Below are 26,321 nucleotides of genomic sequence, written 5' to 3'. Positions count from 1 at the left end.
ACGATGTTTAAAACCGGGGCGCTACGGGGGACAGAAAGATGGCTTGAGCAGATCGAAAGAAGCTGCTGTTCTCTGTCACAATTACAGGAGCTAGGCCAATTGAGATTTCCTTTAAAAGAAAAAAAAAACAACCAGAAAACAATTTTTTTTGTAGTTACCAGCGTTTTTTTTTTTTTTTTTTTTTTTTTTTTTTTTTTTAAAACAGCCCCTCCTGCTGGACGAATCCAATCATGACAGTTCTGCGGCAGAGCCAATGCAAGGTCTGCACTGAGTCACATGACCGCACCCCCCTCCTTAAAAAAACATCTATACAAAACCTAATGAAGCCAAACTCCCACCAGAAAACAGACAAAGAAACACTATTCTAGAAGAAAAAAAACACTCATTAAGAGGCAGAAAAAACAGGGGAAAAAAGCAGCAGAAACACATTGGAGAGGATTCCTGGTCTCAGAAAGGTTTCCCTTTAATGCGAGATCAAGTTCACAGCCATCTTCACTGTCCCCTCTACTTCCGCTCCTTTTTCTTGTCCTGTGTAATGAAAGTCACACTGAAATTGCTGCTTTACTAAGGAAGGAGTACAACGTGTCTGAAGATATGGAAGAAGAAACCGTCCAGGAAAACGAAACCAGAACGGATTGGGCAGTGGGATCTTTTTATCAGGATGACCTGCAGGCACTGCCCATGCCTGTATTCAAACACTGAGAGTGTTTTACTGGTTTAGGATTACTGCTCATAGAGCCACATGAGAGAAAAGGGTCGACTCGTCAGGAAAACATTTGAATCAGAGAGTTTGAGTCTTTCAATGCATGCACTTTAAATCCACACGGCTTTCTAGCGCTCTGCACAAAGTCAATAATAAAAAAAACTGAAATCTTTTACCTTCTCGTTCATGGTAAGGATGATCATCAGCTTCCTGAAGATGGTGACAAAGTCAAGGAAGAGATCCACGCAGTGCCTAGGAAGGGATGCACAGAAAATGACATCTTCAACTCCATGAATAAAAATGGGACCCCAACTCCACTTCAACACGCTTCTCACAGGAAACCCTCACCAGATGTAATCCTTGTCTCCCATCTCTGCCTTCTCGATTATCAGCTGTGTGTCGAACAGCACGAACGCGCACATGACTGCCAGCCCGATGTACAAGTGAGCCTGAAAGCAGAGGAGTGAGAGAAAATCAGGGCGACACAGCGTCCGCGACTAACAGGAACACGGCGCGCTCAGCAGCGTGCAGTGCTCTTAGATGGAGGCTTATCGACTTGCGCACCCCACACTGAAAAATCAAATTCAACTGCTTAAATATCCTACCTTGAAAAGCAGAGCCGATCCAAAGAACATGTTGAACAGAGAAAGCAGAAAGAGGAGAGACAAGCCAGACATGAGCGTGCCTAGAAAACAAAACAGAAAATATTAAGAAACCAGGACATGCGCCTCAAAATCATGCACGTTTTGTACCAGTTCAAACAAAAAAAATCTAGCTGGAAATAAGACTCCTGTTGCACAGCAGCTGCACCTCTTCCAGGTTTTACTAGGAGCTTGATTAGCCCCAGTGTAGAGGTATCAAGTTGTAGTAAAACCAGGAAAGGATCACACTGCTATGCAATGGGAGTCTGATTTCCATCCCTGTTGGAAACACATGAACAAAAGGCTGAGCCTTACCTCCGAGGAAGAGATAACTCCTGCGTTGGGCGTACATGGCACTCAGCGTGAAGCAAACGAAAATCACAGCCGTGGACAAGAAAGCCGTCAAAATGATGCTGGAAAAACAAGAATGCAATGATCAGAACTGAAGATTTTAAAACCGTGTCAGTATCACTCACAGCAGCACTCCCATGTGTACGCACACTAAGAGCATCCTTTCTGGTCAGGATGGCAGTTATTAAACGCTAATGCTGCAAACCTGGTCTAAGGTTATTTTAGGAGCTTGGAAGTTCAGCAGGTTGGTTTTGTTTTTTTGGTTGCTGGGTTTATATTTATATTGAACGCATTTTATCTTGAAAGCTGGGTTTGAAATGCAGTCCCCCGATCGCGCGCGTTTTTAACAGAAGGGCTATTTTCACATTAAGGACGCACACGCCACGAGACAGACTGTCCAGCCTCTTGCTGGAGTGGGTTTCACTCGGCAGGATCTCCTGATAAGACATACCTGGGATTAATCGAAATGACAAAGTCCATAGTCGGCCCCAAGCCCACACCTAATTAAAAAACAAGAAAAGAGAAGTGTTACTTTGTACTGACTGGCAAGAATTAACAGAGACGCTGAAAACACACACACACACACTGACACACACACACACACACACACACACACACACACACACACACACACACACACACACACACACACACACACACACACACACACACACACACTGACACACACACCACTTATTATTACTGATTACACAGACGCCTTTATCCAAGGTGACTTACACGTCACAGGGCAGCACAGGGTTACAATGCAAGCCTCATATTTAAACACAGTGTAGTTTACAGTACATGCAAATAATAATACTACTACAACACAATATGAACTAGCAAGTTAGCATTGCAACATGTTATATCCACAAGGACACTGCAGTGCAATAGTAAATGAATGCAAATGTGAGAAGGCTGAAGCACAGCTAGGACTGGCCCTTCCAAACAGCCAACTCTTTGCTCTCCGTTCGGCAGTCTGAAAAACAGATTGATCAACGGCAAAGACCAGCCCAAAAAAAACAACCAACCAACCAACTGTGGTGTTTAAAACGGTCCATGTTAGTTAAGAGACATCAGAACACATCTCAGAACAGCAATTCTGAGCAAGCCAGTCAGCTGAAGATCTCGTTGGTCATCTTTTAATCGCTTTCAGATGACAAGCATTCAAAGCTGGGGGCTCTGAAATGCTGGCCAGCTTTCCATGTTATAACGCTACAGTTTTAATAGATGTTACTAACCAGGACCGAGCTGCCTGTTTTTGGCACAGACTGCAGGCTAAGCTGCTCTTTAATAAAGTGGGGTTTCCAGGAACCAAGACGCTGATGAAACCACTTCAGAAACCAGCTATAAGACCCAGCTCTGCAGGGTCTCAAACCATTCCCTGATTACTGGCCATGAAATGTGCCCCGCCCCTCCCCTCCCCTCCCCAGCCTCTTCACCTGTAAGGAAGGCGAACCCTGAGAGAATGGCAAGCCGCTTCTTCTCTGTGTCCGGACTGTGTGGGGTCATTCCCAGCCAGGCCATCATTGCCAGCGATCCCAGGAGGGACAGCAGACCCCCCTGTGGAGAGAAGAAGAGTGTAGAGCTTAGCGTCCTGAAATCCCTATTAACATTAAACTCCTACCCCATCAGGACCAAACGCCCTTTCACAGGAGAAAACAGCCCTCCAACGCACTCTCTCTCTGCTGCATCGGCCATTTGTCATTCCTGAGTCAATCAGCTGCAATTATCTGAATGCTACGTCAAGTCCAGCCCAGTCAACACTGTGATGAAGATGAATGGTGTCCCATTGTACCCCTTGTAGAGACCCGGACTCCTACTGCATAGCACCGTCACCCCTTCCACTGTCAAGCTAGCGACGTGCATCTCCTGCTTCCTACCTGGAAGAGCCTCAGGACAACGTGCACGTACGCTCCTGCCGCTGCCACAAGCATGCAGATCGCCAGGCTGGAGTACACATTCTTCAGGTGCTGCTGGGTTGAGCGGGAGCTGCGGGTGTATACATATATAGATATAGATACAGATAGAACAAGGCACATCAATACACAATTCTCTTGTGGTTTTTAAACACTGTTTCAGTGAGTGCAGGTCATTAAAGCGAATCCTACTGCACAGATTCTTCTGGGCTGTTTGTCTGGGTGTTTTTCTTTCTTCAGAACAAAGTTTTCAAACCAAACACAACGCTAAAATCAAATTTGTTCAAATGAAAAATAAATAAATAATCCAATTATATCATTGACCTATAACACATGGTCACAAAAAATAAAACACACAAGTATATTCTTCAAGTACTTACATTTGTGAAAATTTAAACAATGCATCAAAGTTTATATTACGGTCAAACGCGTTCATCTTGAGATGATTTTCTTGGGTCTTTTCTGTATCTGAATCCAATTACCTGCAAAACAAAACAAAAAAAAAAGAGGGAGATAAATAAATGTAACCCAAAAAGAGACTCTGTACCGATCCATCACCCCAAACAACATTTAAAAAGTTCTGTTTTCACCTAGTTTTACAGCATGTGACCCGCTCCAAGATCTGGGTTCTGGAGGGAAAGCGTTCTCTAAATGTTGTTATATTTTAAACTGAAACTCCCTTAAGGCGCTAGAAGTCACTGAAATTGGATAAAATGTTATTTTCAAAATGGAATCTGACTTTTTCTAAACTAAAGCAAGGTGAAGGGGATCACAGACACAGAGTCACAGGGCTGGTTTAGCAAGGCAGGGGAACTGCGATTTGCAACTGAAAGTGTTTCAGGACAAAGTCTAACTCTTGTTAGTTATTAGCTCGACATGTAAACACTATCCAATTCATTCCATCTAAACGATCGACCCACCAGCTAACTCCCATCTGAAACACGTACGATCAAAATTACATCAAATTACACTTTAAAAGAGCAGGTGAGCTAACGCTAGCGGCAGTGAAAGTGGGATGAAACCGATAACGGGCTTCAACCAGGCTTTTGGCTTCGGCATCAAGTTTGAATCAATGCAAATGAATCAGGAACGAGGAGGCAGGCAGATTCAGAATCTGAAGTTTGAGCAGTGGAAGTGATTCAGCTAACCTCAGCACCAAAGCCAGTCCCTCTGCGAATCAGCAGGGCGACTGACAGTGCCAGCAAGAGCCGTGACTGTCGTCATGACTGCGCAATAGCAGAGCCGCTCCTGTGCAGCGGTGCTGAGCGCATTAGTCTGGAGCAGCAGGATGATGAAACGCAGCAGTAGCTCCTGCTGTAACCCGGAGCCCAGCAGTGCGAGCTGACGTCACAGGGGAAGGGGGCGTTGTCAGGCAGCCAAGACAGTAGGCCCGAAAAAGGAAACCAAGTTTAATTAAAAAAAAAATCGAACAATTATCCTACTTTCGAACTAAATATTAACAGCTGTCACGTATTTATCACGAAGGCGGTTTATATACCACAGATAACTCCGAGTTTCTTATAAACCAGGCGAGAATTGGGTGTGTGTTTTTTTGTTTTAAACTCCTTCGCTGAATGTAAATTTAAACGAAAATAACTCTGTATTTTTGACAGGTCTCGTCATTCCCCGCCTATACCAACTTAAAATCAATGATGTTTATACTGAATTAGCTGATGTTTAAGGTTTAATGTCATGTTAAACCGCCTCTTTCGACCCGTATATATAATAATGTGATCGAAGTGCGCACTGGCCGGAGCTGAGAGCAGCACTCGCACGATGGGAACCCGCGACCCCTCACCACAGACCGGCCGCCGCTCAGCCTGCTCCACGCAGAGAGGGGCAGGAGCCACCAAACCCTGGACACGACCTCGCAACACCGTGATCGCACTTTCTGCAAAACATTTCACAACAAATAACACAAACCGCAGCCCGCCTGGGTAACAAACCCCTATCAATGCAACAACGCGGACCCGCCGCCACGACCGTGTGAAACACCCACCTGCGTGTTTTTAACCCACGCTTCTGCTCTCTTTGTTTGTTTGTGTTTTTTTTAATATCTGCGCTTGTTTTCCTTCTCCTCGACGCTTCTCTTCCGTCTCGAATTATCCAGACTCTGCCCCTCGGCGCCGTGCGTGGCGTGCTGCGTGGCGTCTGCGCGCTGCGTCACGCGTGGTTATTCTGTTTAATTCTGCACGGATAGTTTCTGGGATGATGTGCGGCTCGCATACCCACAATGTTAGCTAAACGAGGACCATTTTGGCGAAGTCCTGCTTATCATCATTTTAGGAAGCATATTCATCAAATAAAATGGTACAAAAAATTTATTTTTAACCACCTTCAAAAAAACCTGGAATTTATTTGATGTATTTAGAAAATAATACAGTGCTAACACACCTGGCAATGTTTTATATGTAATTCGTTTCTCGTAGGTAATCCATGGAGACGGACACCCTCGTATTGTAGACACTGTTCTCATGTTTCAGTCAAGCAGTAACCCACGTTTAAAAATAAGAGTATTGTCTGCACACTGAGCAGGGCGAGGTCTTAAAGCTGCCAACCCTGCATCTGATACATTAAGCGCGGCACAGACACCTGGACCAGAGGACGCACAGGGTGGGCTTACGAGACAGAGGCGCTCCCATTGCTTAGCAATCCGATCCGTTCCTGGTTTTACTATGAAGTTTACTAACAACACACCTGCGCTTGCTGCCTAGACTCACTGTGGCTAATCAAGCTTGCAGTAAAACCTGGACTGGGCGCAGCTGCTGTGCAATAGGAGTCTTATATAGGGGTGGGCATTCTTAGCATTTGCCACCAGGCGGCAGTTTCGCTCTTATTAAATAGCGTGTTTAATCCGGGTCTTCCGGCAACAGCGGAGCCACCAACCCAGGAGCGCCTTTCCTGCGGCTGAGTGGAGGGCGGGGGAGGGACACGAAGCGAGCGCTCCAGCCTCGCAATAATGATGAATGGAAACGCAGAAGCAGCAGCCTGGGTCACTGCGTGGAGTAACTGAGCTGCAAGCGGAGGCAACACGCAGAACAACAAGGGGGTTACTAATTCCAGCACGCATTTTAAATAAGGGAAAAGCACAAGCCGAGGGATGTGGGGAAGAATGAAATATAAAAAAGAGAAATGTTTTAAACGCGTTTATTTTGAAGTGGGAGATTTTACAACTTGTAGATATTGAAGTGTCTTTATTTTTAAACGATATATTTGATTTCCATTGCGGTATTTGTTGTGGAAATCGATTCGTCTGACGGGCTGACACGGTCTTAATTGGATTTATGGTTCTTTTAACGGATTTATAAAGTTTCAGGGTTTCAGTGGAATTCATACAAAAATACAACCAACGGGTTTTTTTTTTTTTTTTTTTTTTTTTTAAATTTTTTTTTTTTTTCTTGGCTGAACTTTCTGGAGTTTCCGAATTGTAGAGGAAAACGATTCAACGCGACTTCCCTTTGGGGAGTTGATTTCTAAAGCCGGACCCGAGCGCAAACCGTGGAAGGAAATCGCGTTTTGTCCTCTAAAGGGAAAATGGGGAACGTGGAAAGCCTGGATGATCAGACGGATTTTAAGCCCCACATCATGCCGCTGAAGCTCCCCATGCCCGAACAGTGCGAGCTGGAGGAGAGATTCGCCCTGGTTCTGGTAAGCGCCCCAGTCGGGGGCTGATCTGTCCCCTTCTCTTAGCCGGTCGGTCAGGATTGACTGTGCTTCGTGGTTAGAAGGGGTTCTTCAAGGAGCGACTTCATTTAGCGGTCCAGTCTTTGTTTGGGTATCCCCGTGGGAATTTTCGTAACTTTTTTATTTTTTATTTTGATTGTAAATGATTATATTTTTGTTAACTTTACTCAAAAACACGAGGTCTCTGCCTCCAGTTTCCTGCGCCTGGGTAACTTCCACGTCTTTGAGTTAACAATGGAGCGGCATCACAGTGTTTTCTCCTTTCCGAGCAGATGCGCTGGTTTGCCAGACCTGCAGCCACGGTGCCTGCTTGTTAAACCGGGCGACTGCACCCCTGAAGTGCCGTCAGGTGACCCCAATTCCGCTCCGCGTTTCCCTTCGTTGCGGCTGGCTTTCTATCCGGTGCGGGGGGCGATTGAGTCAAACAACACACTCTGTTCATTTAGCATCGCTTCGCTGTCTGTAAACATGGAAAATGTTTTGCTGTAAAATGTCCATTACCGCGGCTCTGTATCGCCTGCCTTAAAACAAAACTTCCCCCGGGGTGGGTGGGTAGGGGGGTTTACGTTGTGTTATTCATAGGGGAATAAGCGTCACATTTCAGATACCGGAGTTTTGTAATCGAGCTAAAATGCGCAGCGTCGATAGTTTAGTTGTAAACAGCGGCCGCAGCGTTGGAGGTGTTTTTAATCTGGCGGAGTTAGTCTGTCCTCTCCCCCTCCCCTCCTTCCCCGGCCGTCCCGTCTTTACTGGGAACAAAAGAAGCGCCGCTGCTACACCCCTGCTAATCTGGAGGTGGATTTTGTTTCGACTGTTGCGTGAAACAAACGATGTAAAATCCGTCCGGTTAATATGTTGAGAGATCTCACTTAGCAATCCATATTAATGCAGAATAAGCATTACTGTTAATTGTATGCATTTATTAAATACAAATATACATATTTAAGTTAAGTACTATTTTAATGGAATGTGGAATGTGTTATTTGCGAGATGTAATGATTATATATATATATATAAATATAAAAAACAAAAGGTTTGACTAAAATTATACAGATCATTTATTAGTCAAATCTTTTGTTTTATAGTTCTTGGATTTCTTCAGAACCCCAGACTGTTGTACGGTTAGAGTATTTTAACTGTACTCTGTGTCTGTGTGTATTATGTGTGTGTATTTGTCCACGTGGGTGATGTGAATGCGTCTTTGTCAGTTCTTCTGTTTTGAGCCAAGGCAATCCACGTTTCCATTGTTATTGTAACATTTTACATCTGCGATAACAAACACGACCTGCGGTCTTTATCTCGCAACGATTTGTTTGGTCCTGGTTTCTTCACACACACACACACACACACACACATTACCGCAACGCAAACACACTGGCACAGCGAGGCAAGATCACGTGTGATTGATTTGCATTGCGCATGTATCGCATCAGCTCCGCTGTATCACCAACAGGTGAACGTGCATAACCTGACCTGCCACTCAACTCGTTCAACCCATGAGGGATCAGAGGCGCAGGAGGGGTGGCAATAAGACTCCCATTGCATAGCAGCTCCACCCATTCCAGGTTTTAACAGGAGCTCAGGGAGCCTCTGTGTGTTGATAACAACCGGGAGGGCGTCTCGTTTTGGAGCTCCTTCGCTTTGGAACTCACTTCCAGGATGTAGAGTCTGTCCGTATCTTTCAACTGAAGCTCTTTCACTGTGGAGCTGGTTTGCAAAGCGCTCTGCGATGCCGGTCTGATATGCTATCGTTACAGCCTGGGCTTGCTGCACACAGAAACACTGGGGCCTGGTCAGTGCTGTTTTAATCAAATAGAATATCGCAGCTTAACCCTTTTCAAGCGTTCTGAATGCGAAGGGTCCATTTCCATGGCGCTGTGCAAAGTAGTCCCTACTCTGCTTCGTGTTCTAGGCCTGTGCTCTACAGCCTTCCTTCGAACTGCTCAGGCTGCTTGTGCCAACGCCACAAGACTCCTGTGTGGTTACCCCTCAATCCCAAGAGCTTTCCCCGCTCCAAACCTCTCCAAGTCGTCTTGCAGACTGGAAGATGGCAGCTGCTGGGTTTAAGCAGTAATGTGACCGTGGTTATCTGGGAGAAGGAGAGGAGAAACTATTTGTTTTTTGTGTATGTGTTTCCAGGCTTAGGATCTGAGAGCACAGCTAAATGCACGGCGCTGGATCAGTTGATCTCATTAAAGCTGCTGCTTTCTGAGGAAAAACGTCAGCGTCTGCCCAGCTCTACAATGCCATTTCCTGTGCAGAGCAGCTGGCTGAATTACACAAAACAGAGAGCACACTGTTTCACGAGGAGGCCGAGATCATTAGGAACTGAACGCTTGCTTTTCAGAGATCAGTATAGTTTAGTGAACCCCCAGTTCCCACTGCGTAGCCCTGTTCAAGCTCTTCTGCTGCTCATGATATTACAGTCAGTGTGGGCACGGCTATTCCATCACACTGTCGAGCTCTTGCAATGCACTTCAGCCTATAATATCTCTGCAGAGGGAGACGGACGCGTTGTTCAACCTCACCTCTCCAGAGTACGGGTTGAGAGAGCGCACTGTCTGGGGCAAATCTTCCACATCCAGCTCTGTTTTTTCAGTCCAGAAATGAGCGATACTTGCATTTCTAAACCGTGCTATTGGATCCCTTGTGAACTAACATCCAAAGAAAGAAAATGGTTGATCTCTCTCTCTCTCTCTGTTTTGGGGTTTTGAGTTTGGCGGTTTCAAATCCGTTCTCTTATAAAACAAAGGGTATTTCATTCCACAGCCTCGACGGTGGTTCCCAGGGTTGTGTGAAGACCGTTGAAGGATTACCTGTGATTGTTATTAAGAGGGCCCAAGCAGTGCCTGGCTCTCATTGTATTCACTAAACGCTGTTTAAAACAACTCTCACACATGTAATGCACACCCTGCAACTTAATAATAGAGCAGCCCCTTTACTGCAGCCATTGTGTTTAGTTTTGTTCCAGGTAATCCCCAGTGCACCGGGACTGGTTACTATCCTCTCTCTCTCTCTCTCTCTCTCTCTCTCTCTCTCTCTCTCTCTCATAATTATTTTCGTTTATCTTTAACATTTTGTTTTAATTTATTTCATTTTTTTTAATCGTCATCGTGATTGTGCGTCGGGCTGTTCCTTTGTTCTGTTCAGTATGTCGTGTTAAATGGACCGATCCAGGCATGAGATACAGCCCTCTAGTGGACTTTCCCCATCGGAGTTCTCCCTCCTGTAATAAATCCTGTGTGAGTCGCACAACAGACACAATGAAACATGAAGACCGGATGACTTGCGTAGTGTTATAGACCCTGAGTGTGCTCTGAGCTGTGCGGTATAGGACTCTTCAATTGAATAAGACCCCCTGGTGTTCAGAATGGTCTTGGGAGCATCCAGTTGTGAAGGCTTGGTTTGGTGCACAATGTAATAAATGTAATGCAAGAAGTCCTGTTTGGGTAACAGTAGCCCACGATCCCCATTAGCAAGGTAAAGTAATGGACAGCAGACACAGTTCGGGTTCCTGATGCTAGTAACGGGGTGTGGCGTCTTCCTCCACAGCTGTTCGGTGTCATGCACGTGTTGTTTTTCAGACACTAGTTGAACGAAGTCTGCTTTTTCTTTGCCAGCAGACCACCCAACGATGTTCAAAAGAGGCTTTATTCACAGTGCGTTTTTATTTTCGTTTGTTCCTCTTCCACGGGGATCTGAGAATGCGGTGGGCCTTGCCTGACCTCTGCATTCCCGCAGAGTGCTTGAAAACACAAGATGAGCAGCATCTCGCTTTCTTTCTGGGAAAGTGATCAAAAATAACTCCCAAGGGAGTCGACGACACTGGATTTATATTGCACTGAATCGGATTGAAAACGTTCAATTGAAACCTGCCTCGAGCTCTAAATAAGTGTCCTGTTCACCCAACTGCGAGCTAAATATACAGGGAAGGGCAACTCCTGCATTTATCCCAGGCTGGAGAGATTGCTTGCACAGCAGTTAGAGATGTGAAGAAGCTGTGCTTGCTGAACACACAGGGGCTGCTCTTCACAATCCCAGGGCATCTCGTCCTGTGTGTAGATGCCATCCTGCACTTTCAGTATTAACAGCAAAACAAGTTTGAGAAAGTAAATGATGCGTGTTGTGGCTGTCGGTATGTGGTGTCTGTGCGTCTGAGGATCCTGCATTGCAATCCAGGCATTGTGCAGGGAAATCGAGGAGGTGTGTCTGTGTGAGCGTCGGGGGTTTATTTCTGTGTGTGTGTGTGAGAGAGAGGAGTCAGGCATGGCTAGCTGAGGGATGTGCACAGCCCCTGCGAGTGAGGGAGTGTGTCTGAGTCCTCAAGGCAGACCTGCTCCACTGGGGAGAGGGGCTGGAATGTGGACTGGTCCCCGGGTGGGAGTCTGGTTTCCTCTCCCAGTATAAAGGGGCCTCTGTCAGGCCGTGTTGTTTTTAAGGCAGTCCCTGGCTTTTGGCTTTGCTTGATGCCTTTGTGTGCCGTCGGGTTACAAACTGTTGTGAATTGAGCCGAGCAAGGTTCCAGCGTTACTCCCTGGCAGAATCCATGGTCAGTCAGTCCTTCGACTTGTGCCACCGGTCAAAATCAGTTTAGCTCAATTGGCAGTTATTTGCTGTCTGGGAGAGCTGCGTGGCAAACCGGGAGGCAGCTGAATCCATCTGCGGGCTCCTTCTCTCGATCCTGACACGCTGGAAATACTTTTTAAACCGTTGGGCACACTTTGTTTTAATGGATGTTAAGGAGTTTGCAGCTTCAAATGGCATTTTCTAACTAGTGCCCCGTCCGTTCCCTCTTCCAGTGTGTTTGTGGGACGTGTGGGAGGCAGCATCCATAGGCAAGCGGGCAGAGTTACATTGGAAAACCCGTCACATCTCTGAAAACACAATGGGGACAGATCCCAGTTAGAAACAGGGTCGTCCCATCCTAGCATTCCTGATCGCATTCGGGACACGCATCTCCCGCGATTGCAGGGAAAAGATTGGAACAGGAAACTGCTGAATAGAACTAGAAGGATTTCCCGTTACTGCGCAAGCCCCTCGCGTCGCTTCCCACACGACTCCCGGTAGCTTTTATTCAAGGAGAACAATCGCAGTGCGTCTGCCGTGCCTACGAGTGCAGTCAAACACTCGGGGCATGGTTTCCTCAGCCTCTGTGCCAGGTTTGGATTTTTTCTTTGAAGCGCTGAGGGATTCAGTCAGAGCACTCTGCCGTGTAGCTTCGTAAACGAATGGACCTGCTGTTCAGGACTGCGCCTGGAAGGCGGGCGGGTTTGTTGTTTTGTTGCAGAAAACTAGAGAAGCGTCTCCCCAGCTGATGCTCTGTGCTTGTTTTTGTTGAAAATGAACCCTTAGATTTTCATCTTTTTTTTTTTTTTTTTAAATCATGCCTTGACTCCTGGAGGAAATACCTGGCACGGCACGGCACGGCACGGCACGGCACGGCTAGGCTAGGCTAGCAGAAACTGAAACTCGTCTGTCGACGCCCCTTTTTCCACCGAGTTTGGTTGATCTATAATTCTCAAGATTAAAGGAATCTACTCATTGTAACCGTCTATTTTTAATTTTAATTTCTCTGACGCAATCGGTCTCAGATGTGATTTATTTACTGCGTGTTTATTTTCCCTTGTTTCAATTTGCTTGCTCTTGCTTGTTATTTTTTATAACTGCTCTTACCTGCAATGTGATGTTTTGTAACAGCTGTAAATCGCCATTGATAAACGTGTCTGCTAGAAATTAATAATAATAATGATAATATTTTATTTTTGGCTGCGGGGAACCAATGAGATAATAAGAGAGAGGGAGCCCAGTATTGTTTTACAGTCTTTTAAGAGACCAGAGCGTCACTGGCACATGTTAACCCCAGTGTCTGCCCTCCATTCCCCTTCGGGACCCCCCTCTCCCTCCCGCTCACAGCAGAGGCGAGCTCCCTCTTTCAGCCGGGGTGGTGATGTCATGTGTTTGAAGGATTGCGTTGATAGTAAAGGTTCTGTTTTGAACGCTGTGATCTGTGTGTCGGCAGCAGCAGCAGCAGGACTGGGGAGTGCAGCAGAGACTGTGATGTGTGATGGATGGGGTTAGGAAACGATGAGATCAGAAAGTAAATGAAGCCCTCGCAGCGTCTCCCATGCTTGCTCTTTCTACTCTGCTGCGCTGGTAATTTCTTCAGCAGGCTTCTCTTTTGGGATGGCTGGGTTTCAAAGACTTGGGCACCTGCTAAAACACTTAACAGCAGTGAATGCAGGTACCGTGCACTCTGCAGATGTTAAATAGCCAGCCCTCGTTCTGCCTGGAAAGTGTAACTCCTCAAAGGCATTGCGTTTGCAAACCTCCTGGGCTGCAGGGGAAAAAGCATGCTGGTGGTTTTGAAAGGCTCTTCCCGTCCAACGTCTCTCTTCCATCTTGAATTCTCTCTGATTTTTTTTTCACCCTGTTTATGCAGCATGAATTTCCTGAGTTCAGAAAGGGACAGTCCAATGAGCAGCAGCACAGGGTCCTGTTTTTCACAGAGGAGTCCAGCAGAAGGGTTCCATTATTTTGCCCCACAGTAAGCTGCAATTAAAGAGCTCTTTTAGGATGGACCCAGCAGGCCAGTAATTGAAGGCTACGGTTCCAAGCAAGACGCTTCGGCAAGCCTTTGACCTCCTTGAAGATTCAGCATTGCTCCAAGGCCATTTTATACGACAGAGTTTAGAGCCATTTCAGTGCCGCTGTGCTCACATTTCCCCCGTTTAATTCCTTTGCTTGCATTTTCAGAATCGGCTTCCTTGTGTTTATGCCCGCTGGAGGATGAAGGCAGGGCAGGAGCAGCTGTAGGTCAGGGTTCAGACAGTGTAAAAGGTGCCGCAGTGTCATTTTACTTCACAGCTGTGGCAGACTAACCCCTCCTTCAGTCTCTGTGCCTCCAGTATTTGCTGTCCAGTCTGAATGTGTGGCGCGTGGGGGTTGATTTAGACAGTATGGGACACTTGTATAAACGCACAGATGTTTTAGAAGAATTCAGTGTTTTCATTCTAGCCCCTGAATTCACTTGGAGAGGGAGGGAGGGAGGGAGGGAGAGTCCTCTGGACTTTCTCTCAGGGTCTGTATTTTGTTGCCAAAAGACATTGTCAAAATAGGCTGTTTTTTTAAAACCCTTGTTAATTTGTGCTTTTTTATTTTTTTTCAAGCGGATTGCATTTTGACGTAAAGGCTTTCATTTGCTTTGAATACAAGAATACAAAAGCAGCTTTTAAACCACAAACTTTTACTGGAAGCTTAAACTTTTACTGGGAGCAGAGAGAGGCAGTGGAAAGTACTGCAGCGCGGCAGCTCACTGCTTCTGATGTGGGATTCCCCCAAGTTCTATCCTAGACTCGAATTGCTCCTTGACATGTTTCATATTAGTGATCTCCATGACGGCTTCTCTCCCCTCGCTCGCTCTCTCTCCTTCTCTCTCTGTCTGTCTCTCTGTCTTTTCTCTCCCTCTCTCTCTCATGCTTTATTCAGTATGTTTTTCAAATGCTAAAGTAAATAATAATAATTTCTGGGGTGCTGGTGCTGAAGCTAACACTAGAAGGTAAGAAGATGTTTTAAGCTGATAGTGAAACCTGTTCTGAAGTGTGTCTGAGATCTTGATTGGCTCGTGGCCCTTGGATTTGCACATCTCTCTGTAATATTAAGAGGGAAAGCCCTGAGTGACGAGCAGGGTCTTCCCTGACTGTCTCGACTCCTCTTACCTGATCGCAGCCCCTCTCTGTTTCACACCTGCTAATGGACGTGCACGGCCAGGTCTGCTTACAGGTAGAGGCTGGCTTCATTGGAAAAGCCTTCGCTCCACCTCCCCATAAAACTGCTTCAACCCATTAAAAGAGCATGTCTATCGACTGCTTGCAGCCTCACCAACACATCTTTCATTGCTGCTCGTTTCAGACCCCCCCCCATTCCCCAAATACATGCGTGACATGCTGAGTCCGTTCCACCCAGCCTTGTTGGATAAATTACAGGGGTGCAATGTGATACCCACTCCTCCTGAGCTGAAGAAAAAACCTCTCTCTCTCCTTCCTTGTAACGCTGCCAACAGTTCTAAATGAACAAAGCTCTTCAGCTGTACCCCAGGGCACAGTAGTAATCGCAGCAGTAGCCCTATACTCTATTGTCAGCTTTTCTTTAATTGACGGAAAAACACACAAAGGTTTACTAGACACCTGCATTCTCAGCAGTAGCAGCTCCCCCCAGCACGGCTTCAATAGAAATAGCCGTTCTTCTAGATTCCTGAAGCAAACCCAACTTTGAGTGATTCTGAGCTCACCTGTAATAATACCAGCTGTGAGCCAGCACTTTCCAGTCTTTATGACATCTCTAACACAGCCAGTGAGTAAGATCAGTGAGCTGGGATCCACCAGTCACTCATACACAAACCCCGCCCCTACCTGGCCCCTGGCCCCGCCTCCTTGCAATGACTGTGCTCTGCTGAACTCTGCCTGTATCGTTCTTGTCCGTGGGACCATGGAAGGAACGCAGAGTGCAAGGGAAGGAGACACTGCCAAGAGTGTGTGTGTATGAGAGAGTTGGCTGATAGTACTAATGGAGACATTCCCATGGCTGTTTGAGCTTTACTGATACTCTATCCTGGCTCTAAAGGACCTTTTATATATATATATATTGCAGTGTGAGTTGTTCCCATTTGATGCAAGCTGTCTGATACAAGGCAGTTTCCTGCGGCAGTATCGCATCACTGCTGGGGTCTGTCCGAAACGCACCGCTTTCAGGTCCAGCTCAATCTTTTTTTTTTTTTTTGTACCAGTGTTTTTGCTAACGTCTTGAACCGGTGTTCTGACCATGCAGTTCACTGCGCTTCAAATTGCCTGTTGAATGCTGTGAACCTCTCTCCTCCCGGGCTGCTGTGAAATGTGCAGGTACCTTTCTCAGGTGTGCTGCCCGCCTGCCTTCCCCTGCAGCTCGGCTTGTTCAGCCTCCTGTAGCTGTGCGTTCTCGCAGGTGTGCAGCGCCCCCCGCTGGGTGTGCAAGCTGTGTTCATAACAGGTGCATTGATTCAGGAGGGCTCTGCCAGGTGATTCCGGGCTGCGGCACTGTGACTTCCCACTGATGTTTGGATTTCAGGCCTGGGCATTGTACCTAAATTCAAAGGGTTTCTTTAGAAAGGGGGTTCATATAAAAACGGAGCCTTTATTTAAATTCATTTAACTTACTGTAAAGCTTATAGGACGAGAGGACTAATTTAAAACAGCTTGGATCTCTGCCATTATAGAAATATTATATATAATGTTGTGTACACTGGAAAATAAGAACGCGCACACATGCACACGCACAATGGGGAGAAATGACACACAGTGTAAAATAACATGCAGAAACGCATGCCTCTGTTAAGACTGATTGCTCTCTGTGTGGGAAGCCTCTGATCTCCAGCCCAGCTTTATGATTTCGTTGGCTTCCTCTCTGTAATCAGGCTGTGATAGACATCTCCCGCCACTGCGGTATAGCAGTGCGATCTCAGCTCATCAGCTCCACTCTCTTCTTTTAGGAGCTCTGGGTAGGTGAGACGGGACAGCAGTATTCTGTACCTTTATTTTGATTCTTTCACAGTGGGTAGACTAGCCATCGAGCCAAGAAGTGCGACGCGAGTCTCATTGCAAAAAGGGGATCTTAAATAAATAGCCGTGCTTGTTTTCCCAAAGTGATCTGTGAAAGTCAACGCTGTTTTAAAGTTGATTCATGCGTTCTATCAACCCAGTCATTTATATATTTGTAGGTATTTATATCTAATGAATTTGATGGCTTTTTTAATTGCCTCTGAACTCTTCCCAACCCTGAATTTCACAGTCTGAAACAACACAGATAAAGAAGTGAAGTAAAATTAGAGTCCCAATGGCCCATGAATTTACAGGCAGTGTGTAAGCATTGTAGCTGGGAGACATTCCTTCTCTAATGCTCGCCAGCTGGGCTCTGTTGAAGTTGGCTGTTTGCTGGGACAGAGCTCGGCTTGTTAGGGGCTTGACGACTGCGCTGGGGGAGTCTGCTTTTCTGCTGCTTTTTATATGCCAAAATCAAACGGCTCTTTTTTTTACCCAAAAAAAAAAAAAAAAAAGCCAAAAAAACCCTCCGTGCTCGTAGCAGGGGGAGGGGGAGCTGGAGCTGAGTTTGACAGCACACACCCCCCCCCTCCAGGAGTTGAGTTTGACCCCCCTGGTCGAGAGAGGGTTAATATGTAATGAGTTAATTGCAAAGCCCCTAAAACTCCTTGATTACAACTATAAAAAAAAACCTTAAGGTGCTTCCCCCCCCCCCCCCCCCCCCCCCAAACTAAATTTCCCCCCAATTTCCCCCTGGCACTTCCCCATTCTGGCTGGGTCATCTGGGCATGATGGCAGCAATGTCTTGAAAAAGGGGAAGCGCCCCGTGTGTTAAAATAACCGCTGTCCACGAGTTGGCAAATCAACGCCTCTGCTTTTAAAAAGTGCAGCTCGACTCCTGTGAGAGACCTTGTGATGCGCGCTCACACGATACAGAGCAGAGGGTGAAGGGCGAGTCCTGGAAACTCCCGGTGCTGCAGGGAGACGCAGCTCTTCCTGAACATCAGCCTGCACTGCGTTCTCTCCCACGCTACAGCAACACAGTTCACAAACTCAAACGCCCGAAGACAAGAAAAACAGGGTTCAATTGATCTTAAGCGCTCGATTTAACTTAATTGGTCTAATTTAATAGTAATCAAGTAACTAGACCAATGAAGTAATTGAAAGCTGGGATGGAGCGAAACCCAGAAGACACTGCGGTCCTCCAGTTGAGTTTGACAGCCCTGTTGTAAACAGTGGCTGATCTGGTCTGTGCACAAGGAGACTCACAACCTCTGCTGTGGGAGCCCTCTGTATTGGTTTAAACCGTGTGCATTCAGATCAGCTCTTTATTTAGATCAGGGATCCCAAACCTGACCCTGCTGAGCTCCCAGTTACGGAACTGAACCCTTCAGTGAACTAATAATGGGCTTAATCAGACCTTTCGAATTGGTCTCGGCTCCTGAAACAAGTTACAGGTTTCAGGTTACTTAAAAGGTTCTGGTTAACTTGAGATCTCCATCTTGCTGAAAACAATTCCAAAGGTCTGATTTTAAGGTTTTTGTTCCAACTCTACATTAATGAATTAATTGGAGCAATTCTGCTTCTAAAGCATTTAACTGGTCCAGTGAATTCAGGACACAGTCTGAACATAAACCAATCTGTCCTCATGAGCTCGTTCTCTGTGGTTTTCTCACACAGACGCTCTGCCAGGAAGCGGAGATACTTGCAGGAAGTGATGTCATGGCTTGACTCTGCTTGGTTGCATGCACAGACTCTGAGATCTGTGTCTGCATTGATGGGATTATTATTATTATTATTAGTAGTAGTAGTTTTTATTTACAGTTTAAGGGTCCAGATTATATTTTGTCTGATTGTTTGGTGCCCCCCCCATTAGCCAGGTTCCAGGGATTGGTATAGCCATCCATACCAGTAAGACCAGCGATGGGTACTGGTGGGTTTGGTTGTTCAAGGGGCCGCTGACACCTCTCTGGGTTCACGTCTGGGTTGTGTTAAACCAGCATTCACACATTCCTCTTCATGTACCATTCACAGATCTTCACACTCTGCACCACTGAAGAAGTCTTTCTAGTTGAAACATTGGTCAATGCATTTAGAAGTTTCTTATAAGTTTGCCACTGTGTTTGTTTTCCTCGCTGCATTGCAAATTAGCAGAGTGGTTTATTTTTATATTTTTTTAGAATGTTTTGGTCTGGTTTAGATAGAGGTAAAGGTGCTCTAGCAAGACTATCTCAAAGGAAAACGTGTCTCTGTTCTGTTTGGGTACTGTATGGTTTAGTGAGTTTGAGGCGACGTTGTGGTTTTGCACAGCAGGTGTTGCTAAGGATGTCTGTGTCTAAGGACAGGAACCCACTTGAAAAGCCGTTGCGTGTGTGCAAGTGTGTGTTTAGATTTGACTCAAAACTGATCTTCCTGTATCTCCTGCAAGTTCCAAAAATAAAAATATATATTTATTTATTTCATATTGGGTGTGGGGGCCATGCATTTATTGCAAAAGACATTCTAGAACCGAGAGTAACACACATCTGTCGTTGTGGTTTGGATGATTGCTAGTCCCTTGTCGTGTGTTCCTCTTGATGGGAGTTGACTGAAAACTCCTGTTTCTCTGCTTTCTGCATTGGGAAATGAGTGAAACGTGGAGGGTCGTCTTACTGAGAGTGCAGACTTGGGGAGGGAGAGGGCATTGATCAATGAGGTGATTAAACATCAAGTCACTGGAAACCCAGCCAAGTGCTTTATTTATTTATTTGGGGGGGGGGGGGGGGGGGTGTAGAGTAGAAGGGACTTCCTGACCCTCAGCATCTGCTTCATTTAATGGTAAAGGTAATGGCGAGGCACTGTCAAACAGCAGCGCTGACAGATCTGAATTAGATGGACTTGCTTCCAAAGAGACGCAGCGCTGAAGTTCAGAGCAGGAGATCGGAGACTCTCAGTCTTCTGATATTTTAACAATGTGGTGCTTTATGCAGCATCCCCTGATTGCAGACCTTGCAGAAGAGGCCGTGTCTGTCTGTTGCCCCACCCCCCTCGTTCCGGGCCCCTGCAGCGTGGCACATTAGCGCTGTGGCCTGTAATTAGCAGCACATCAAACCCTCTCCTTCTCCTTCTCCTTCTTCTCCTGGCTGGAGATGCAGTCTTGTCCTTGGGCTGATCTCAGATAGAGAGCTGGCTTTAGTCCCATCAACAGGAAGCTCCCTAAGTGCTGTGAATCAGCGTTTCCGGGACCAGACATTTTCTTCAAGTGGTTGGAAGTGTCTGAGAGCTGCTTTCTTTTTCTCGGGGCTCTGCAGGGATGTATAGGGTTTCACTTGTTGCTGTTGTGTTTTTGGTTCTTTTTAAATGGCTGCAGTTTCATATTGGGCGAATCCGTTGTTCAGTTTCTCTATGGCAGGTAACAGTAACGTGTGCCACAAAGACCGCTGGACTGGACGCAGCGACTATGTAGTGAATTGGAACGTGTCTGTCCAGGGATGAAATAACTTTCTATACCTCATAGCTAGGCTTCGAAGATCCGAAGGGAATCTAGTTTGACTGCATTGCCGCTCACCGCGGCTCTTCTGTTAGTGCTGAAAGAAGCACAGCGTGGGAGGCCATGCCTGAGCCTCTCTGTATATTACACTGTGTAAGCAAGCAGCCATAGGGAGAGGGCTACCCAGGACACAAGGGCTCAAAATAAAACCATTACACTTTGATAAGTATGCGTTACAATTTGGATTTCATTTGCAATGCGATTGGCTGGAACCAGGAGACCCGGTTCCGCACAGTTGAGAGTTCAGAATGTCAATCACCCCCTCACTGCCCCATTGGTTTTGCCTCGCTCTCCTTCGTTCTCAAGGAGGTATTTTGGTTTTTTTATGAATTGCAGCCTGTGGTTCCTGCCAGTGTCGTTTACATAAGCAGAATCAATACCCTTTGTATTGGAAAGCACGGTGGTTTTAAGATGCTGTTCTTGGTCGTTTTCAGAATTCCATGAACCTGCCTCCTGACAAGGCCAGGTTACTGCGACAGTACGACAACGAGAAGAAATGGGACCTGATCTGTGATCAGGTAAGTGTGGGTTCCACAAACACTCTTCCTGTCTGTTCCTCTCATGCCTTCCTGACCCCATTCCTTACACCTCCTGCTGAAAGCACGGGGAGAAAAACAATGCATGTGAGACCCCTTGTCTGCCAGTCAAGCAGCTCTGTGTGTCCAGACACTGGTAGGATTGATAGGCACAGGAGATAGCTTCAGAAGTGATGTCAGTTCTCAAACAAGTGGGGCCTATATTCATGATCTTAACAGCGCTTCGAAACTGTGTTCTCATTGTGTGTTTTGTGAGTTAAGTAACCCCAGCTTTGATTATAATAAGCTGTTCAGATCCTTCACAGGTAAAGCAGTAGAATTAACAGACTCGTTGTGTTCCTGTTGTTTTTCCAGGAGAGGTTTCAGGTGAAAAACCCGCCTCACACCTATATTCAGAAGCTCAGGGGTTTCCTGGATCCGGGAGTGACCAGAAAGGTAAAAAACAAACCGTTTGAATGCCTTCGCTCGTTCCGGTCTCGCCAGCAACGCTGCAAACTGTTCAAAAGCAATCGCTTGCAAGACGACTAGAGGACGACCCTGCGCTGCTGCACCCTTTCAACCGCGTTTCGCACTCCTTCGAGTCGATTGCAGAATAGCTGACTCAGACTTTCAATCTGCATTTCCAGAAATTCAGGAGGAGGGTCCAGGAGTCCACTAAGGTGCTGAGAGAGCTGGAGATCTCGCTGCGGACCAATTACATCGGGTAAGAGCCGGGACTTCTCTCTCTTTGGGTGAAATGGGAACGATTTGATGTTGGGTGGGGGGGGGGGGGCAGTGTGGATTTCTCATAGTGCTTCCGTCTGTCTGAAGAACAGTCAGCTTTAAACAGAAGCGGTGATCAAAAGGGACTTTCGTTTTAGCGTTTTTTTGTCTTTTTAAAGATGTTCTTGCAGCACAAACCGGCTGCAGCAGTCGGCGGTGTTTGAAAAGACGCAGCGTTTTCTGTGACGCTCTTGGACTCGTGATAGGAATTGATTGATTGATTTATTTTTTTGAACTTGCGTCACATTAATCACTTTGATTGTAAATGACACACACACATATATATATATATATATATATATATATATATATATATATATATATATATATATATATATATATATATATATATATATATATATATATATATATACAGGGCAGGATTAACAGTGCCGTGGCTGTGTTGGGTGCGCAGCCTGGGAAAGGAAAAGGCATTTTTTTTGGTGACCTTTTTAGACAGAATGTCGGTGCTGCCCTTTCTTACTTTGACCGGGAGCTGGACAACAGAAGGTCAGAGCGGTGGCCTGATTCGGGGGTGTGATCGGGGGAAATGAATTTCGGAAATGCAGTGTGTGTGTGCCAAGCTCGGGCCCCTGGTGTGAAAGCTGGGAGGAAAAACCTCCCTTTATCTGCTGGCCAATGGTTTCCTGGTTTCTACTGACTGCATCAGATGGTCTGATCAGGGCTGTGCTCTGTCTCTGTGTCTCTCTCTCTCTCTCTGTCTCTCTCTCTCTCTCTCTCTCTCTCTCTCTCTCTCTCTCTCTCTCTCTCTCTCTCTCTCTCTCTCTCTCTCTCTCTCTCTCTCTCTCTCTCTCTCTCTCTCTCTCTCTCTCTCTCTCTGTCTCTCTCTCTCTCTCTCTCTCTCTCTCTCTCTCTGTCTCTCTCTCTCTCTCTCTCTCTCTCTCTCTCTCTCTCTCTCTCTCTCTCTCTCTGTCTCTCTCTCTCTCTCTCTCTCTCTCTCTCTCTTTCTCTCTGTCTCTCTCTGTCTCTCTCTCTCTCTCCTCGCCCGCAATCCTGGCATTGCTGTGTGCGCAGGGGGATGGCTGCATGCTTCTCAGTCACAACGAAAGCAATGACAGCATGTGCAGCATCAGCACTCGGCCCTGTGGTAATCCAGTCAGTCAGAGAAGTCGTGCTGTGCTTGTGCCGAGGGAGCTGTCATTATGTGTGTGTGTGTGTGTGTGTGTGACCATTTACACCATTCCAAACTTTCAGGGTGACAATCTCATGAGCTCAGTTTAGCCAGGATTTTTTTTCTAAATTGGCATCATTTGCTTGGGAGAGACTGGAAAGCAGGAAGGGTTGGTAGTATTTTAGGTTAGGAGCTCGGTGTGAAATAGTCTTGAAGGTTTGAAAAGCATCGAGAGAGGATTGTGATGCAGGGCAGGGCGAGTCGGCTGCTTGAGTCGCATGCTGGTCTGGTGGTGTTTGTTCTCTCTCGCCCTGGAGTTACAGCTGTGAGGAAACAGAGTTCAAGACTGAACTAAACAATACATATTTCCAGTTATCTCTCGCTCTATCACTCTCTCTCTCCCGAGTCAAGTTGTTGAACGAGTTTCCACAATTCCTTTTTTTTCTTCATCTGAAACGTGTCTAAACTTTTCACCCCTGCGATTTTGTTATTCCTGAGCGAGCCAAATTAATGAACCCGAAATAGCTGCATCTGGTCAGACAGGAAACAGGGGAGGGGAGGGGAGGGGGAGGCAGACAAGCAGGCGGGGGTCCAGAGAGCCCAGTGAGGAAATGTGAGAGTCGGGTCTCTCCTCACTTCAGCCTAGTCCCAGTGGCTCAGAGATTAAGGTTCCCCTGTCTAGTTTCTGAACTACATCGGCAGGAAATGAATATTTGTATCTGTTTTAATCTTTGCAGAAATCACGGGTCCCCGAAATGACAATCAGGGCTTTTGTTGAGCACTTTCATTTCAGCCCACCCTCTCCTTCACAAAGACTCCTCATCACAAATACTTTTACATGTACCCTGCAGTGCTTTATAGATCTGGATGAGGTGAAACTGGGTATGGATCTGACTAAGTTATTGAAAGCTGTAGCCTCTTGGAACCCACTCCCTCTCAGTTAGATGAAACTTGCTCACGCTGTTTCTTAAGTGAGCTGCTGAAGGCTTCATCGTGAGAATCTGTGATTCACCCACACATGGGCATTTCTCTGAGCTGTTATTTTCCTTTCTTTATCGTAAATCACATGCTTATAAAGCTCAGTGTATGCTTGCTGATTTTGCCTCAGAAACAGATTGGTGGCTGATGTCTGAGGGGTTTTGATTGCTGCAGTATGCGGTTCGTTCGTCACTGGAGGAGACTAACGGGGATTTTTGTGTGTTTCGCTCTCTGGCATGGAGATCCCACAATCCTGTTTTCCTGCGAGTCAGTGTATGAAATATAAGAGCGTTCTTCAGAATGACAGCACTGAGTTTAGACATAATTACACATTAGGGCATCGCTGTCACCATTTTCCATCTTCTCTCTCTCTCTGTGTTTAGTGTGTAACCACATGGATTCCAAAATTTGAATTTTGTTTTTGGTTTTTAAATGGGCTGAACCTTTCAGGGTGCCCATCTAACACGCAGGACCATATTCACAAAGCATTTGCGTCGCAGACAGTAAGCTGGTGCTTCAGAGCTTCAGTGTAACAAAAGCGTCTCTGTGCTTCTTCGGTGCATCTTCTGGTTCAGTAACATTACCAGTTCATTTTTTCGTCACACGTTTTTTCATGTTTATTAGTAGTTCTTGTGCAGAGGCTGTTTGTTTTGGTTTGCACTGCAGTCGTCTCACCGCCAAACTACACGAGATGAGATCTTGATCTTTATTGCTGCTGATTGTCGTGCAGCTCTACTGTCAGCCAGTCCTCTGCAGAGCCTGCATCCCCTGCGGAGCCTGCATCCCCTGCGGAGCCTGCATCCCCTGCGGAGCCTGCATCCCCTGCGGAGCCTGCATCCCCTGCGGAGCCTGACTACCTCTGCAGAGCCTGCATCCCCTGCGGAGCCTGCATCCCCTGCGGAGCCTGCATCCCCTGCGGAGCCTGCATCCCCTGCGGAGCCTGTATCCCCTGCGGAGCCTGTATCCCCTGCGGAGCCTGTATCCCCTGCGGAGCCTGCATCCCCTGCGGAGCCTGCATCCCCTGCGGAGCCTGTATCCCCTGCGGAGCCTGACTACCTCTGCCTGTATCCCCTGCGGAGCCTGTATCCCCTGCGGAGCCTGCATCCCCTGCGGAGCCTGTATCCCCTGCGGAGCCTGTATCCCCTGCGGAGCCTGTATCCTCTGCGGATCCTGTATCCCCTGCGGAGCCTGTATCCCCTGCGGAGCCTGTATCCCCTGCGGATCCTGTATCCTCTGCGGAGCCTGTATTTGCTCGTACACCAGCACAGGCATTGACTGCAGAGTCAGGATGTTTCACAGAATGAAAGTGCAATCTGTTCAGCTGCAGCTTTTGTCTTTAACGACCTGGGGAACGCTTTAAAGGAACCCGCATGAAAAAAACAAAGAGAAATGTTCTGTTGTCTGCTTCACTGCATAGAATAACTTCTAGTTCTTTCTTTCTTTGTATTTCTTTTTTTTTTTTTTAGCTGAAATTGGTGCCGTCATAACGGAAGCTCTCAGCTTTAATAAGAGAGATTAACCGCGGGTAGGGATCCTTTTCCAGCTCCCCTCGGTGCCCAGAGCCTGCGTAATGATGCTGTGGTTTGATGTGGGCCAGACGGATAGGCTGCTTGACAGTTCCACTCCCAAAGTGACGCGCATTGACAGGGCTGCAGCCAGATCTGAGAGCTGCTGTCCTCTCGCCCACCTTTCACTGCTCGCCTCCAGTGCAAAACCTAAAGGCACTTCGCTTGATCACAGCCCTGCTGGTTATTATAGTGTAGTGCTGCCCACATGAAATATCAATCCTTTAGCTGTCTATGCCGTTGCTCGTTAACTCAATCCTTTCAATAGCTTTTCAAAGCAGAATGAAAGAAAAGCCAGATGCCGTCCTCTTGGTCGAGTCACATGCTGGTTGCCCACTTTGCCATTTTAATACCAGCGTGAGTCACGGTGCTCTGCTGGTGGAACGGCCTGACGCTACAGTCCAGGAAATGAAAGAAATCGCTGTGGTTTACGTACAAGAGCAATTTCCATGGGGTGGAACACAGCTCGACTCAACCAAGCAGTGCTGGGAGGGGAGGGGGAGGGAGTTTAGACTGAGTCATCCATTATTGAAACGTCTCTTCAAGGGGAGGTTAGTTTAGCCACACAGCGTGGATTGTCGTGTTCACCTGCCAGTGGAACAGATGTGACGACATCATTTGAGCCAATTTTTCCAAAGACGGTATTTTTGAATGTGGCCATTAGGGAATGGCCACATTAACTCCATCCCTGCCAAACCTGCATTCAGAATCCACCTTACCCAAAGATACAGCACACTATTCACACTGCCCTGCCACAGCCCCTGAAACTATCAAACTTGTAATCCTAGGATAGTCGTTCTGTAACATTACTGAGTTCTGAGTTTTTAATGTTAAGTGCCTCTCTCTCTCTCTCTCTCTCTCTCTCTCTCTCTGTGTCTCTCTCCCTCCCTCCCTCCCTCTCTCTCTCACTCTCTCCCCCTCTCTCTCTCCCCCTCTCTATCTCTCTCCCCGT

At 46.7% G+C, this 26,321-nt stretch overlaps 2 protein-coding genes across 2 annotated transcripts in view; one reads left to right on the top strand and one right to left on the bottom strand.

The window, feature by feature from the left end:
- Positions 1-157: 157 nt before the first annotated feature.
- tegt (testis enhanced gene transcript (BAX inhibitor 1)) lies at positions 158-5,722 on the bottom strand. Its single transcript, XM_041241474.1, has 10 exons — positions 5,614-5,722; positions 3,995-4,096; positions 3,579-3,687; positions 3,138-3,258; positions 2,147-2,195; positions 1,660-1,757; positions 1,309-1,388; positions 1,052-1,152; positions 880-955; positions 158-528 (listed from the first exon to the last, which is right to left on the bottom strand). The coding sequence occupies exons 2-10, from the start codon at positions 4,048-4,050 to the stop codon at positions 505-507; spliced, it is 714 nt and encodes a 237-aa protein (XP_041097408.1). The 5' UTR covers positions 4,051-4,096; positions 5,614-5,722; the 3' UTR covers positions 158-504.
- Positions 5,723-5,850: 128 nt separating this feature from the next.
- Positions 5,851-26,321, top strand: part of LOC121308819 (formin-like protein 3) — a 37,075-nt gene continuing 16,604 nt past the window's right edge. The window contains 4 exon segments of the mRNA XM_041241475.1: positions 5,851-7,262; positions 20,831-20,914; positions 21,287-21,367; positions 21,559-21,635. Of these exon segments, the coding sequence (XP_041097409.1) occupies positions 7,149-7,262; positions 20,831-20,914; positions 21,287-21,367; positions 21,559-21,635 (356 nt within the window). The 5' untranslated portion in view covers positions 5,851-7,148.

Source organism: Polyodon spathula, unplaced genomic scaffold, assembly GCF_017654505.1.
Source record: "Polyodon spathula isolate WHYD16114869_AA unplaced genomic scaffold, ASM1765450v1 scaffolds_784, whole genome shotgun sequence".
In the NCBI taxonomy this organism is placed as follows: Eukaryota; Metazoa; Chordata; class Actinopteri; order Acipenseriformes; family Polyodontidae; genus Polyodon; species Polyodon spathula.
The sequence above is the reverse complement of the archived record's forward strand: the minus strand, read 5'-3'. Positions and strand labels throughout refer to the sequence as shown.